This window comes from Bos grunniens, chromosome 12 (genome assembly GCF_055505025.1).
Source record: "Bos grunniens cultivar Pamir isolate PY7600 chromosome 12, Bosgru_T2T1.0, whole genome shotgun sequence".
NCBI lineage: Eukaryota > Metazoa > Chordata > Mammalia > Artiodactyla > Bovidae > Bos > Bos grunniens.
Genome location: NC_141176.1, coordinates 33,976,082 through 33,990,620, shown reverse-complemented (window position 1 = coordinate 33,990,620; position 14,539 = coordinate 33,976,082). Strand labels below are relative to the sequence as shown.

Genomic DNA, 14,539 nt, shown 5'->3' with positions numbered 1-14,539 from the left:
TCTCCAGGGGCTAGGATGCTAAAGGAAAGCTGTTGGAGGCCATTGAGGAGTGATGGACGATGCAGGGACCACAGCATTTGGTGACCATAGGATGAGGGCCAGGTAGAGAGGGACGCTGAAGCTGGTGACTTGAGTCTTCAGGGAGTGGGGGGAGGGGACAGTTGGTGGACTTCCTGGGGGAAGGGGCAGAAGGCAGTGTAGCCAATGCAGGAATGTTAAATGTGGGTTTTAAACGCAGCACTGGAGGAAGAAAGTGTCAGAGTATTAGCGGGTCCTGGGTATACGCTTAGTAACATTGTCTTCTGCAGCATGGGAGTCTGCACGGAGACCCCCCCCTTGCCGGGGGGACCTCCCGGGAAGCATGGGTGAGGCAGGGGCAGGGAGGAGGGCCTAGGGGCTTAGGGCAGTCCTGGTCTTGGAGGCAGGTGGGTTGCTGCAGAGCGCACTGGGCAGGAGGGGTCCATGGCAGCTCACAAAGAGAGGAGCTGGTGAGTGCTGGGAGGCAGCTCTTGAGTGGATGAAGACGCACTTACCTGGGATGCACCTGCTCCAGCCTTCCTGCAGGTCCTCACCTGTCTACCAGCGCTGATCAGAACACGTGAAGTGTGTGGGTTCTGAACGGCTGTGTGGAAGACCTGAACTCCGTGAATAGCTTAGTGCCCTGCCACCTGGGGAGGGTCCTCACCCTGCTCCAGCCCAGCATCAGCAGCCAGCGGCCAGAGCTGGAAGCCCCAGTGGCCACACTTCACCTCCGTCTTTATGATGAAGTGACAGAACACGAGGCACCTGCTCAGATTTGGGCAGGGCCCTGAAACTAGTTTTCAGGTTGTGCATTTTACAAATGTGACCGCTCTCTAAGATTCCTTGTACCCTGAGTGGTTCTTTTTTCAGGGTGCAGTACTGTTTCTCTGTGGAAATCTTGGGCTTCCCCAATGGCTCAGTGGGTAAAGAATCCACCTGCAATATAGGAGACTCAGGAGATGCGTGTTCTATCCCTGGGTCGGGAAGATCCCCCGGAGAAGGAAATGGCAACCCACTCCAGTGTTCTTGCCTGAAAAAATCCCATGGACAAAGGAGCCTGGCCGGCTAGAATCTGTGGGATCACAAAGAGTCATACACGACTGAGCGACTAAGCACGCTGTTTCTCTAGATCGTGTATTGGTAATACAGCTTCGTTAACTAAGGCGTAAGAGATAATTAAGTGACACTCAAGAGTGATTCTGCCCTCCCTTCGGTGAACAAGGTACATACACTAAGTGAACTCGTGAGGTCTGTGTCCCCTGAGTGTGCTGGGCACCTTCCTTGCCTCTGCATGTGGTAAGCCTCTTTGTGAGCCTTCTTATGTGTTGACTGCTCAAGTGCAGAATAATGGAAAGCCCCAGGAACAGCTGTGCTAGGGTTGCTGTGCCTTTAGGGCTAAAACAACAAGTAAAGATAATGAGCTTTTAAAAGGAATATAATGTAACACACGTAGCTGGAAGCCATCCTGTTTGTGAAATAACGTTTCTGTCTGTACTTGTGCTGCTTGACCACAGAGAGGAAACACTGTTGCCTTAGGGTTCTTCTCCATTTTTGTTTTTTCAACTCTCACCTCAATATCTTTCGCTCTTCAGAGTTCCCTCATTTCATGTGGAGAGTACTTACAGGTAAAAAATTTTCAATGTCTGCTGTTTCTGTTGATTGACTGAATGGGAAAGAGATAGCGTCACATTAATAACAGCAAATAGTGCCCCATGCATTGTTCCAAGAAACTTGCATTTATGAACTCATTGATTTCTCACAACAGTGCTATGAAGAATACAAATTGTTGTTCCCATTTTCTAGATGAGGACACAGGCGCAGAACCTAAGTAAATTGCCAAAGTTATATTCCCAGTAAGAGAGAGCTGGGATTCGAACCTAGGCAGTCTGGCTCCTTGTTCTGACTAGTACCCTGCTGACTGTTTTCTTAGAAGGGAATCAGACATGAAGTTCAGGCCTGATTTAAAATTTTGCAAAATCTGATGTTTTGGCCTGTTTCTGTTTAGAACTCCATCACTCAGAAGTAGCAGTATTTTCTGAGAATTTTGGAGAGGAACTTATATCAGATTCCTACTTGCATTATTACAGGCTCATCACTACAAGGAGAAATGCTTAGGGAAGAGGAGTGAGCACGTAGACCTTGTCTCCCCTAAGTACATGGGCTGAAGCTGGAAGTTTTGGGTTGTTGCTCTTGTGTTTAATGAAACACAGCTTCTCTTAACCCAGTTAACTGGCCAGGATTCAAACACTGGGAAAGATCAGAAGTTATTAAACTTACAGAGTCATAGAAATAATGTTTATTGTAAATTTTTTCCTACTTGTATCTCCAATGAATGTTTATTAAAAATAACGTTTAAAAGGTTGGGGTAGGCAGTCTTGAAACAGGTCTTCTGTCTCTTGCCATGAGGCCAAAGATGGTGTGTCAACCCTATCAACTTTGAGATGATATTTGATGAGTTGGCCTTTACTGATGGATTTCCATTTAGATTCCAGAGGAAAATTTTTTAAAAATCTTCAAAGGATGAGTAATTTAGGGAACTATAAAGTGAAACTAAAATGAAGCTCCAAAATCACTGCAGGTGGTGACTGCAGCCATGAAGTTAAAAGACACTTGTTCCTTGGAAGAAAAGTTTTGACAAACCTAGACAACATATTAAAAAGCAGAGACATTACTTTGCCAATGAAGGTCCGTCAGTCAAAGCTATGGTTTTTCCAGTAGTCATGTATGGATGTGAGAGTTGGACTATAAAGAAAGCTGAGTGCTGAAGAATTGATGCTTTTGAACTGTGGTGTTGGAGAAGACTCTTGAGAGTCGCTTGGACAGCAAGGAGATCCGACCAGTCCATCCTAAACGAAATCAATCCTGAATATTCACTGGAAGGATTGACGTTGAAGCTGAAACTCCAATACTTTGGCCACCTGATGCGAAGAGCTGACTCATTGGAAAAGACCCTGATGCTGGGAAAGATTGAAGGCAGGAGGAGGAGACGACAGAGGATGAGATGGTTGGATGGCATCACCGACTCGATGGACATGAGTTTGAACAAGCTTCAGGAGTTGGTGATGGATAGGGAAGCCTGGCAGGCTGCAGTCCATGGGGTCACAAAGAATCAGACACAACTAAGCGACTGAACTGAACTGAAAGTGAAATGGAGAAAAGAGTATATGTGAAGGAGATGGTGCTATGCTGTTTAGATTCTTATAAGACTACAAAATCACCAGCTTCGCAACTCCTAGACTCCCCAACCTCACAGAAAGCCACAGTAACAGTAGTCTTGGATTTGGGGATAGAATTCAGATAAGTTGCAGCCTCCTGTGGTCTGAGATTCTCTATGGAACGTAAGAATGAGTCGCTTCTCGTTTTTAGTCTTGATTTTGTTCTCACGTTGTGCCTTTGTGGTCTTACTTTCAGGGACATTTTCATCCTAGCTCTGTTGGGGTCCGATAGATTGGGAAGAGGGAGGAGAGAGTGGACTTGAGTTGGCACCATTTTTATGGCCAGTCAGTGCCCTGCAAGCATTCAGATCACCCAATCTTGCGAATCAGTGTCTCCTGTAGAGGGACAAGGCTCAGGACTTATGGAAGGAGACTCTGGAGGGGAGCTCCCGCCTCCCCACCCCCACTGTCCTCCCCTGGCTTCTGCTCTGTCTTCTTCCAGGAGGGTTGTCACCATCTGCTGTGTTACTGTGTCAGTTTCCTGTTGCTTCTACAACAAATCGCACAAATGCCGTGGCTTACGACCACGTGAAGCTCTTACATGACGTTCTCTAGGGCGGAGGTCTGTTGAGGGTCTCATCCACATCGTGGTGTTGGCCAGCAGCCTTCCCTTTTAGAACATTCCAGGAGGTTCCAGAGGAGACTCCTTTCTTGCCTTTCCCAGCCTCCTAAAGGCTGCCTGAATTTCTTGGATGGCAACCCACTCCAGTATTCTTGCCTGGAGAATCCCATGGACAGAGGAGCCTGGTGGGTTACAGACCATGGGGTTGCAAAGGGTCGGACACGACTGAGCGACTAAGCACATCCATCTTAGGGACTTCCCTGATGGCTCAGTGGTAAAGAATCTGCCTGCCAATGCAGGAGACTCAGGTTTGATCCCTGGGTTGGGAAGATTTCCTGGAGAAGGGAATGGTAACCCACTCCAGTATTCTTGCTGGTAAATCCCATGGACAGAGGAGCCTGGTGGGCTATAGTCCATGGGGTTGTAAAGAGTCAGACATGACTGACTAAACAACAATAACATCCATCTTCAGAGCATCAACACTGCATCTCTTTCGCCATTTGTCTCTAGTTATAGCTCCCTCTGACCATAGCTGGGAAAGGATCTCTTCCTTTTCTGCTTTTGAAGACCTAAGTAATTAAATCGGGCCTATTTGGAGAATTCAGGTTAATCTCCCTAAGTCATACCAGAAAAGCCCCTTTGCCATATAAAGTAACATATTCATGGTCCAGGTTATCTTGGGGAGGAACGTTATTCTGTTCACCACAGCTACCTTCAGAGATTTTCAAAAAATGACTCTTCAGTGAATACCTGTCCAGTGCAAACAGCTGTGTTGACTCTTCCACTGCGGAGGGTATACAGTTCCAAAGGGGATGTGCGGTGGTCCTCAAATCTGGTCTTAATGAAGCTTTCTGGACTCACTTGCTTATTGTGTAGCTGGACTGGTTTCCCCACCAGCAGTGAGAAAGCAGGCCATGAGCATTTTCAGACAGCTGCACTGTCTTTCTGCTTTTGTCGTTGCTTCCTGCCTGTATTCTGTCTGTGGTTAGGACCTTAGGACTCTGTTCAGAATTCTCCTGGCCCCTCAAGCTTTCTTGACTCTTCTTTATTTCTTGTTCACAGTTTTCCAAATGAACTCCTCCTCTATCCAGTTATTTTTGACACCTACTGTTCTATTTTGCATTATTGACGTGTGTGTTTGTGTATGTCTTCCCCCGCCCCCCAGCACTGCCCCAATTAAAATTTGAGCTACTGAGCTTAAAAAATAGCTCATCATGTGTTAATAGCTATGTTATTCCTTTGAAGATTCTAGATTTTCCTGATGTAGAATCTTTGTTTCTCTTAAATTAGCAACATCTTGATTTCTTTAAAACTGCATCTAAATGACGTAGAACCTGCCATGTTCTAAGATCACACAAGTAGCTAGTTTTTTGTGAAAATGTAGTCATAAGAAGCACAGACTGAATCCGGTAGAGTTGAGATGATTTTTAGAGTGTGTCTTCTTTGTTCTTTATGTAAAACTAGATGTTGATTGAGGCGCATAGTACACTTTAAAATTTCTTTGCTTATTGGGCAAATAAAATATAGTCTTTTTATTTGTTGAATTTGGTTAACTTGCCTCCTTTCCCCCCTCCTCTTGGACCCTGAGTGTGTTCTGTGACCCTTATTGATTTTAAACGCTCTTGTGCAGAATTCCACCAAAGCCCCTCTCAAGAGATCGAACGTGGAGAAGGTAACCAACGTGCAGATCCTGGTGCTGTTCGGCATCCTGTTGGTCATGGCGCTGGTGAGCTCGGTGGGGGCCCTGTACTGGAACGGCTCTCAAGGAGGAAAGAACTGGTACATCAAGAAGATGGGTACGTGCTGGGCGGGCTGCTGGTTGACGTGGTCCATGCTTCCGAGCACGTGCCATCCTTTCTCCTTCTTCACCCTTGGGCTGTTGTGCACAAAGCCCATCTTTGAAGAACTGGAAGAACAGGAGTCTTGTGATAAAGTGAAGGTGGACTCATCTGGGGATTGTTGTATGTTCAGATGATTATTTCTTAAAATTACTTATGTTTTGGCTGCGCTGGGTCTTCACTGCTGCGTGCACGCTTTCTCTAGTTATGGCAAGTGGGGGCTACTCCCTATTTGTGGTACGCGGGCTCCTGATTGTCATGAGAGGGCAAACAGGCTCCAGAGCCTGTGGGCTCTGAAGTTGCGGCACACGGGGTCAGTTGCCCCGAGGCTTGTGGAACTGAACACACGTCCCCTGCACTGGCAGGCAGATTCTTAACCACTGGACCACCAGGAAAATCCCAGATGATTCCTTTTTGATTGTTAGTGTTGGAGTTATTTTCTTAGTGGTTGCTTTAGGAATTACGGTATATGTCTTAATTCATCAGCACCAACTTCAGATTAATACTAACTCAATTCCAATAAAATATAGAAACTTGACTCCATTGTAGGTCCATTTTCTCCCCTACTTTGTGTTGTTATTACCATGTGTATTACATCCGTCTTTGTTATCAAGCCAATAGTACAATGTTGTACTTACTGCCTACGTACTTTTATGTCTCTTAAAGAAGCAAACAGAAAAAAACAAGTGTATTTATAGAGTTGTTTCACTTTACTTACTTATTTACTTTTATTCCCAGTTCTTTTAGTTTCTTCTAGTGTATCTGAGTTACCAACTTGTTATGTCTTTGCTTCACATACCTTCTTTGTTTCCTGACTTCTTTTCGTTGACATGTATTTTACATCGGGGCTTCCCTAGTGGCTCAGTCGGTAAAAAAAAATTCGCCTGCTCTGCAGGAGACTGCTTGCAGTGCAAGAGACATGGGTTCCATCCCTGGGTTGGAAAGATCCCCTGGAGAAGGAAATGGCAAGCTACTCCAGTGTTCTTGACTGAAGAATCCCATGGACAGAGGAGATGGGTAGGCTACAGTCCATGGGGTCACAAAGAGTTGGACATGACTGAGCAACTGAACCACTGCTGCCATGTTACAGCTAGATATGTCCATCGTGCTATTTTATAATCTTTTACCACTTAAAAAAAAAATCCAAGTGAAAGTATAGAACATATGTAATTATATTCTTTTATAAGTACTTATATAATTACCTTTATTGCCCTTGTTTCTTTATGTACATTGAATTGCTGTCTGGTGTCACTTCCTGTTGTCCTGGAGAATTTCCTTTGTTATTTCTTGTGAGGCCAACTGGATAGCAACAAATCATCCCAGGTTTTTATCTTGGACTTCTAGGGGGTCAGCCTAGCTTAGAAGTCAGCCAGTGGGTGGTCAGAGGTTGTCCTGACCTTCCCTTGAGCCAGTGAGGGGCCAGTTGTTTGATCTGTGTGCAGCTTCGGAATTGGCCTCACTGATGGGAAGTTTAAAATCGACCCCGCATTCAGTCAGGGACTAGAGGCTCACCAGGACTTGACATGGACCTGCCCTCTAGACCACCAGGGCTGGGTATAATCTTAGCTAGTTTTCCTTGGCCATCTTTCCGTGGATCTGCCTGTTTAACTTCTGTCTACTCTGCAGTTTGCCCCTTCTAGTATTGGGAGAGATTTGTCTTCCCTGATCCGGGAGGTCTATTGTTTTTTCACAGTGCCCTAGGCAGGGCAGTTTTATGCTCTGCTTCAGATACTGTCGGATCCCTCAGGCTGTTCCTGTTCTGACAATCTGTCCCACCCTGGGATAGAATTTACCCAACGTGGGCTGGGGTGGGGATGAGAGTTGCCAGTCCTCAGGGCCCTCCCCACCTACCACCCGGAGCAGAATTTAAGCAACGTGGATCTGGGGGAGAGAAGGAAAAAACAGACTTTGGCTTAAATGCCAGAGTCTCCCACTCATTGAGATTGAGCAGTTATTCTTGAATTCATGCTTTTGAATTTTTCGTGTGCTCTATGATCGGTTTCTCAGCACTTTGAACGCTTGTTTTGATAGTTTTGTCCAGTTTTATGGCTTCTTGTTTTGAGAGAAGATTTGCTAATCTCCTTCCACAGCAATTCCAGAAAAATAAATAAAATTTAATGACAAAATAAATAATGATACGTTGAGTAATACATTTGAATTTTAAACTTTGAAGTATTTCTTGGAATAATTATTATTCCCACCTTTCTTTATATTTTAGTTAAATTGATGAAAACATTTATTTTTTCCCCTTTCCTAGTTATCTCATATAGAAAGCTCACACATTTTGAACTGCCCAGAAAGACTCTCGTTGCCACTTTATAGATGGGAAAAGTCACTGGGACTTCCGTTGTAGGTTGGGTCAAAATTCCTTGATTTTGGTTCTTAAAACATGGATTTCAACCATTTGTATGTTTAGCTTCAAGCGTGAAGGCAGATGGATTTGTGTATGTGTTAGCTGCAGCATGTCATGGTTTAGGCACATAAACAGCAGTGACACTATACTGATACCTAAGCTGTGTGGAAACTGTCATTTAAACTGCTCAGCTGACATCAAACTCCAGTACCAGCTGCATGATTTACAGTGAAGAATTTGCCTATTTTTTTCCATTCAGTGCTTTGTGCCTTGTTATCCTTAGGGTGAAGTCTGAGTAACTCCCGTAAAAGCCATCAGACTTCACATTTGTGCCATCCATGTCAGAGCTTTGACTTCAGAGAACCTTCCTCTTTGACACTCAGAGACCCTGCACCTCTGCCTCCTCTCCTGGTCCCTCCTCCCGCCTTAGCTGATTCTAGTTCAGATTCTTCCTTTAGGGACCATGTTCCATTAAGACATTCTTTCTCTTGTCTTCTATAAATAGGCTCAAAGCTTCCTGTCTGCCTCCCTGTCTGCACCTGTTTTGCCTGTTCACACTTGCCCCAGTTTGACCAATTCTTTAGGGTGTAAATACACTCTTACCTTAGTGAGGTTGTAGGTATTCCTATCCTCTTTTCTGCATCCTGTTCAGTTAGCTGCCTTCATGCCATCCTCCAGAGCTTGTCTTAAGCCTCCGTTCTTCTGGATGGTTTTGAGTGACTGTGACTGTACCTTCCCATTAAACCCCTGCTGCCATGGTGTCTGCATGCCTGTGAACTCCTCTTTAATCGATATCTCCTGCTGCATAATCACCTTGGCAGAGGCTGACTTCTGCTCACCCCCTTCCCTCAAAGCCTCCTATTGGAAGCCAGCTCTTTATTGGAAGGAATTGTGTCATCACAGCCTTGTGTATCCACAGTTCATGGCACAGAGCAGGTGTTCAGTGACTATTTCAACTTGAATCTCTAAATGTACACTTAAGCCAGTCAACTTCTTTTGTGAACATCTTTCAGAAAACTGCCAGCGTAATAAAGTTCAGGGATACTGAACGGAGACTAAGCTATGCACATATTGTGGTTTTCTTCTGCAGATGCGACCTCAGACAATTTCGGATACAACCTGTTGACATTCATCATCCTCTACAACAATCTGATTCCCATCAGTCTGCTGGTGACTCTCGAGGTTGTGAAGTACACACAAGCCCTCTTCATAAACTGGGTGAGTATCACACGGGGCAGGAAGCAGAGCTGCTGGGGACGTGTCATTTCCTAATATCCTGTCTGAGCCTTAGTGTTGAAACTGGGCCTCCAGAAAAAGAGGAGCGTCATTAATTTATAATTCGATCTGGGATTTCACTGCCTAGAGACTGGGCAGGGTTGTCCCTGAGCCAGTGGTGGTGGTGACTAGTCACCTGGTGTCCCAGTTTCCTGGGTCATGAAACAGGCAGGTGCTCTCAGGAGCATCAGTGGGATAATGGAGAAGAAGGCAAGCAGGTCCCTGTCTTCCAGTGCATGGGCATGAAGTGGCTGCAGCTGCTCATGCTTTATGGTCTCCTTAGTGCAGAAGGAAAGCTGTCTTAGGTGTGTCTGCTTAAGTGTCCTTTAGATCAAAATTCACAGTGACAGTGAGCTTGGGTTCTGTTGCAAGAGTCCAGGTGGAATTTTCAAGGACCCCGCCATGGTTGTGAAGCACCAGACCTCAGCAGCTAGTATTTGATGACCAGACACTTTCATGTGCTTTTTTTTTTCATGGGCATTTTTATTTGAGCTTCATAACAACCCTTTGAATGAGGTATTAGCTAAGCTCAGAAGTATGAGTTAGTCTAGGTTAGGAAATGATCATCTGGAAGCCAAATCTTCTAGATATAAATAAATACCATGTTTTCCCCTGTATCTTAGTGTTTTTCTACGTAAATAGACCCTGTATTTTCACCACTAACTTAAAAATTAGCATTTATTTGAGTTACCTGTTTTAACAGTTACCTGTTACCTTCTTAATGTAAATGAGTGATGAATGGTGGGTATTTGCTGAAGTCCCCCAACTCCTTTCCCTCTCTCAGGACACAGATATGTATTATCTAGGAAATGACACCCCTGCCATGGCCAGGACGTCAAACCTTAATGAAGAGCTTGGCCAGGTGAGAGCCTCTTGGGGACTTTGGGACAGTGATGTGAGCATGGGGGCAGACAAGTGTTGGGAGAACTGTGGAGAGATTGTGCAAAAATAAGTCTCCATAAAGGTGGTTTTGATATCTGAAGAACTCTGTAGTATTTGGAGGTATTATTCAATACAAATGTTAATTGATCTTGACTTGCTTTTTGAGTCAGGGATAGATCTTATCACCTAGAAGATCTTATCACCTGCAACATATTTAGTACAAAAACTATAGTGCAAGGTCACTTTGTATGCAAGATTGTTAATCAGGGCAAATAAAGGGAAGACGATGGTTAAGATGCTTGGATATTGGGTTGTTGTTCAGTTGCTAAGCTGTGTCTGACTCTTTGCAACTCCATGGACTGCAGCACGCCAGGCTTCCCTGTCCTTCACTATCTTCCAGACTTTGTTCAAACTCATGTCCATCGAGTCAGTGATACTATCTAACCATCTCATCCTCTGTTGCCCCCGTCTCCTTTTGCCCTTAATCTTTCTCAGCATCAAGGTCTTTCCCAAGGAGTTGGTTTATTGGATTAGGTGGCCAAAGTATTGGAGCTTCAGTTTCATCATCAGTCCTTGCAGTGAATATTCAGTGTTGATTTCCTTTAGGGTTGACTGGTTTGATTTCCTTGCTGTCCAAGAGACTTTATGTGGGGGCTAATTTGAAGGACACAAATCCATAACATCTCTCACATGTTCCTGCTTTCGTCTCTGTAATATTTCAGGGACCCAGTTTCTTTTCCACTATCACCTCCAAACCCCTGTTGCCTTTCTACTGAGTTACACTTTGCATTATGTCCTCATTGTGAGTTGAAATCACTGCAAAGTCTAGGTCTGTTGAATGCACTATAATTACAGATTATAATTTCATTTTATTTACTTATCTTATATGATTCTCCCAACAACCCCATGAAGTGAATGCAGTATATATCAGACTAAACCGGCCTCTTTTTGAACCCTGCTCCAGTCTTCCAACAGAGTTAATTTACCTTTCTTCAGTGTTTCTGCAACAATCTCTCCAAACATAAATACAGTAAAAAAGAATGACAGTTATATGTGTCTGTTTCCATCCTGGGATTTCTAAGCCTGTTCAAAGGTGTGGAGACAAGCTCTTTGGTCATCTTTGTCTGCCTTTGTTATTTTAGCATAATGGTTAGCATAACTTTGTTCTCAGATGCTGTTGAACTGGACCCAAATGATTGAAGGATTCAATATCCTCCAGCTCCCACGATGAGACAGTTCATCCTAATCGGGAATAGGAAAAGTTTGCATGGGGAAGTAGTTCTGAGTTGGAACTGAAAAGACAAGTCAAAATCCAATAGGCAGAATAATAGAAAAATCTTAATTCCTTATTATAAAATTGTCATTTTAAAATATTTTGATATCATCTTTTAACTTTTAAAAAAGAAACAGGAAGAGATACTGCTTTTGAAAGGCTGATTCTACTGAACTTTTTATACCCCTAGTCTTACTGCAGATAAAGCTTATATTTAAACTTGTTTATGGTTAAAGCATTCATCACTTTAATAGTGTACTGATTTCATATTTCTGTGTACTATTTGACTTCTTTAGGATCATTAATAATCATTACTTGAAGGCACTTTAAAAATAATTCTTAGTATTTGCTTATATTGTATCAGTTAGGAAAAGTCTAGAGTACACAATTCTTGTTATTAATCTGTCTTGTATAAAAACAGTGCAGTGTGACTTCCCTAGCATGGTTCTTGGGAATTCCTGGAATCCATCTCACATCCAGCTGCAGTCATGACCCCTCTTTAGAAAGTCACTGAGAAACTGGAATTTTACTGGAGACAGTTCTGTTAATTACTCCCCTCTCACTAATCTATGATGTAATTTCCCAGAAAGCTAGACATGGAGTAATGTTACTTATCTTCTGGCCAAACCCTTATGGACGTGGACGTTGAGTCCCAGAAGGCTGAGGTAACTTTTCCAACCTGCACAATTCAGAGCCTGACCTGGACTCCCTTCCCTTGTGGTCCTGCGTTCTTTGCCCTTTCCCCCATCGTAGCATCCACCCAGGAGGACAGAACGTAACATCACGCATGCATTTGGGCTCATCTCTTGTGCACTCACTCAGTTAATCGTGTCTAAATGGTTTGCTTATTGACTTTCACAGGAATTTCTCTTTTCACCTTTGTATATTGAGAGCCTAGCGTGTTAAATCTATAGAACTTTATGCCTTAGAAAGTTACGTTAATCTGTTGCAGTGCCATGCTGCCTTTATGTAACCTCACTATGATGATGATTGAAAAGCTTAGTGTTCTGTGCTATTTCAGGACATGCTTTCTTAGTCCAACCAAGGGATGGAGTTCTAAAAACAAATATTTTTGTGGTTGCCACAGTCTGAGTTTGTTGTCTTGATGTATTAGACACAAGAATGAATTCTGTGTAAATGTCATTGAGATGCCTTGTGGTGAAATTTAGTGCTTACTGATGTTAAATGGATTCAGGGCTGTTACTGAAATCTCTTTTGTATGTTTCCACACACTTGGACTCCAGAATTGTGGTCTTAAGCTTTAACATATATTAGTTTTACAATAATAATTATGATATATAACATATTTAATTATAAAATATATTTTGCTTGCCTAAGGAAATTTACCTTTGAAAACTAATACAGATTTTGAAACATGTAGAATAAAAGACTTCACTTATGTGTCTTTGCATGTTATTACATTCTCAGCATATATTTTTCTCTTTGATTTAGGTAAAATATCTATTTTCTGACAAAACAGGAACTCTTACATGCAATATCATGAACTTCAAAAAGTGTAGCATTGCTGGGGTAACCTATGGGTGAGTGTCTTTATAACTTACTGAATCTTATCTGTATTCTTCCAACAAAAGAAGTTTTATTTTTAGCCACTTAGTCAAATACCTTGACTTTCTGATACTTTGAAAGGGTATTTATAAGGGATTTGGTTTCATAATTACTACTGAAGATATTTAAAACTGAATGAGTCCCAATTTAGAACATGGTTCTAAAACGTGGTTATTTCTATAAATACTAACCTATGAGAAATCTCAAGGAATATGTAATTTTATATTTCCTATCTAGTAAGTATACATTTCTACTTCATGTTTTGATCTCAACACTTTCCTTTTTCAAAAGGAGCATAATGCATCTGGCTATGTTCTTATTTCTCAAAGTTTTGTGAGTCTGTATAAATTTTAGAATTGTTGTATTTCTGTGAAAAATGCCTTTGGAATTTTGATATGGATTGCATTGGGTCTGTGGATTTCTTTGGATAGTATTGACATTTCAACATTAATTCTTCCAATCCATGAGCACAGAACGTCTTTCCATTCATTTGTGTTGCTGAATTTCTTTCAGTAACGTATTACACTTTTCAGTGTATGATCTTTCATTCTTTGGTTGAATTTATTCCTAGATATTTTCTTCTTCTTGATGCAAGTATAAGTGGAATTGTCTTCTTAATTTCTCCTTCTGATAGTTCTTTACTAATATATAGCAATGCAACAGATTTTTGTATATTGATTTTGTATCTTGCAACTTCACTGAATTTGGTAGTTCTAACAGATTTTTGGTGGAATCTTTTAGAATTTTCTGTATATAATATCATATCATCTATAAATAGTAACAGTTTTGTTTCTTCCTTTTCTATTTGGATACCTTTTACTTCTTTTTCTTTCCTAATTGCTGTGGCTAGGACTTCTAATACTATGTTGAGAAAAAAGTAATATGAATGGGCATCTTTGTTTTATTCCTGATCTTAGAGGAAAAGCTTTCAGCTTTTCACTGTTGAGTATGATATTAGCCTTGGATTTGTCATATATTATATGCTGCTGCTGCTACTGCTACTGCTAAGTTGCTTCAGTCCTGTCCGACTCTATGTGACCCCATAGATGGAAGCCCACCAGGCTCCCCCGTCTCTGGGATTCTCCAGGCAAGAACACTGGAGTGGGTTGCCATTTCCTTGTCCAATGCATGAAAGTGAAAAGTGAAAGGGAAGTCGCTCAGTCGTGTCCGACTCTCAGCAACCCCATGGACTACAGCCTACCAGGCTCCTCCATCCATGGGATTTTGTAGGCAAGAGCACTGGATGGGGGTGCCATTGCCTTCTCCCATATATTATATTGACTTTATTATATTGGGGTACATTCCTTATATACCCATTTTGCTGAGAGTTTTTTTCATTATATGTGAATTTTGAATTTTATCAAATGCTTTTTCTGCATCTATTGAGGCAAATCTATTGGGGCTTCCCTCATAGCTCAGTTTGTAAAGAATCTACCTGCAATGCAGAAGACCCCAGTTTGATTCCTGAGTCGGGAAGATCCACTGGAGAAGGGATAGGCTACCCACTCCAGTATTCTTGGGCTTCCCTTGTGGCTCAGCTGGTAAAGAATCCAC

General features: G+C 42.6%; 1 protein-coding gene across 2 annotated transcripts in view; it reads left to right on the top strand.

Annotated features, from left to right (window-relative positions):
- ATP8A2 (ATPase phospholipid transporting 8A2) overlaps window positions 1–14,539 on the top strand; it is a 492,224-nt gene that overhangs the window by 110,255 nt on the left and 367,430 nt on the right. For both annotated transcript variants that reach the window (XM_086329703.1, XM_086329702.1), the window contains exons 11-14: window positions 5,429–5,594; window positions 9,080–9,207; window positions 10,049–10,126; window positions 12,872–12,960. In XM_086329703.1, the coding sequence (XP_086185829.1) occupies window positions 5,429–5,594; window positions 9,080–9,207; window positions 10,049–10,126; window positions 12,872–12,960 (461 nt within the window). The remainder of the gene's footprint in view (window positions 1–5,428; window positions 5,595–9,079; window positions 9,208–10,048; window positions 10,127–12,871; window positions 12,961–14,539) is intronic.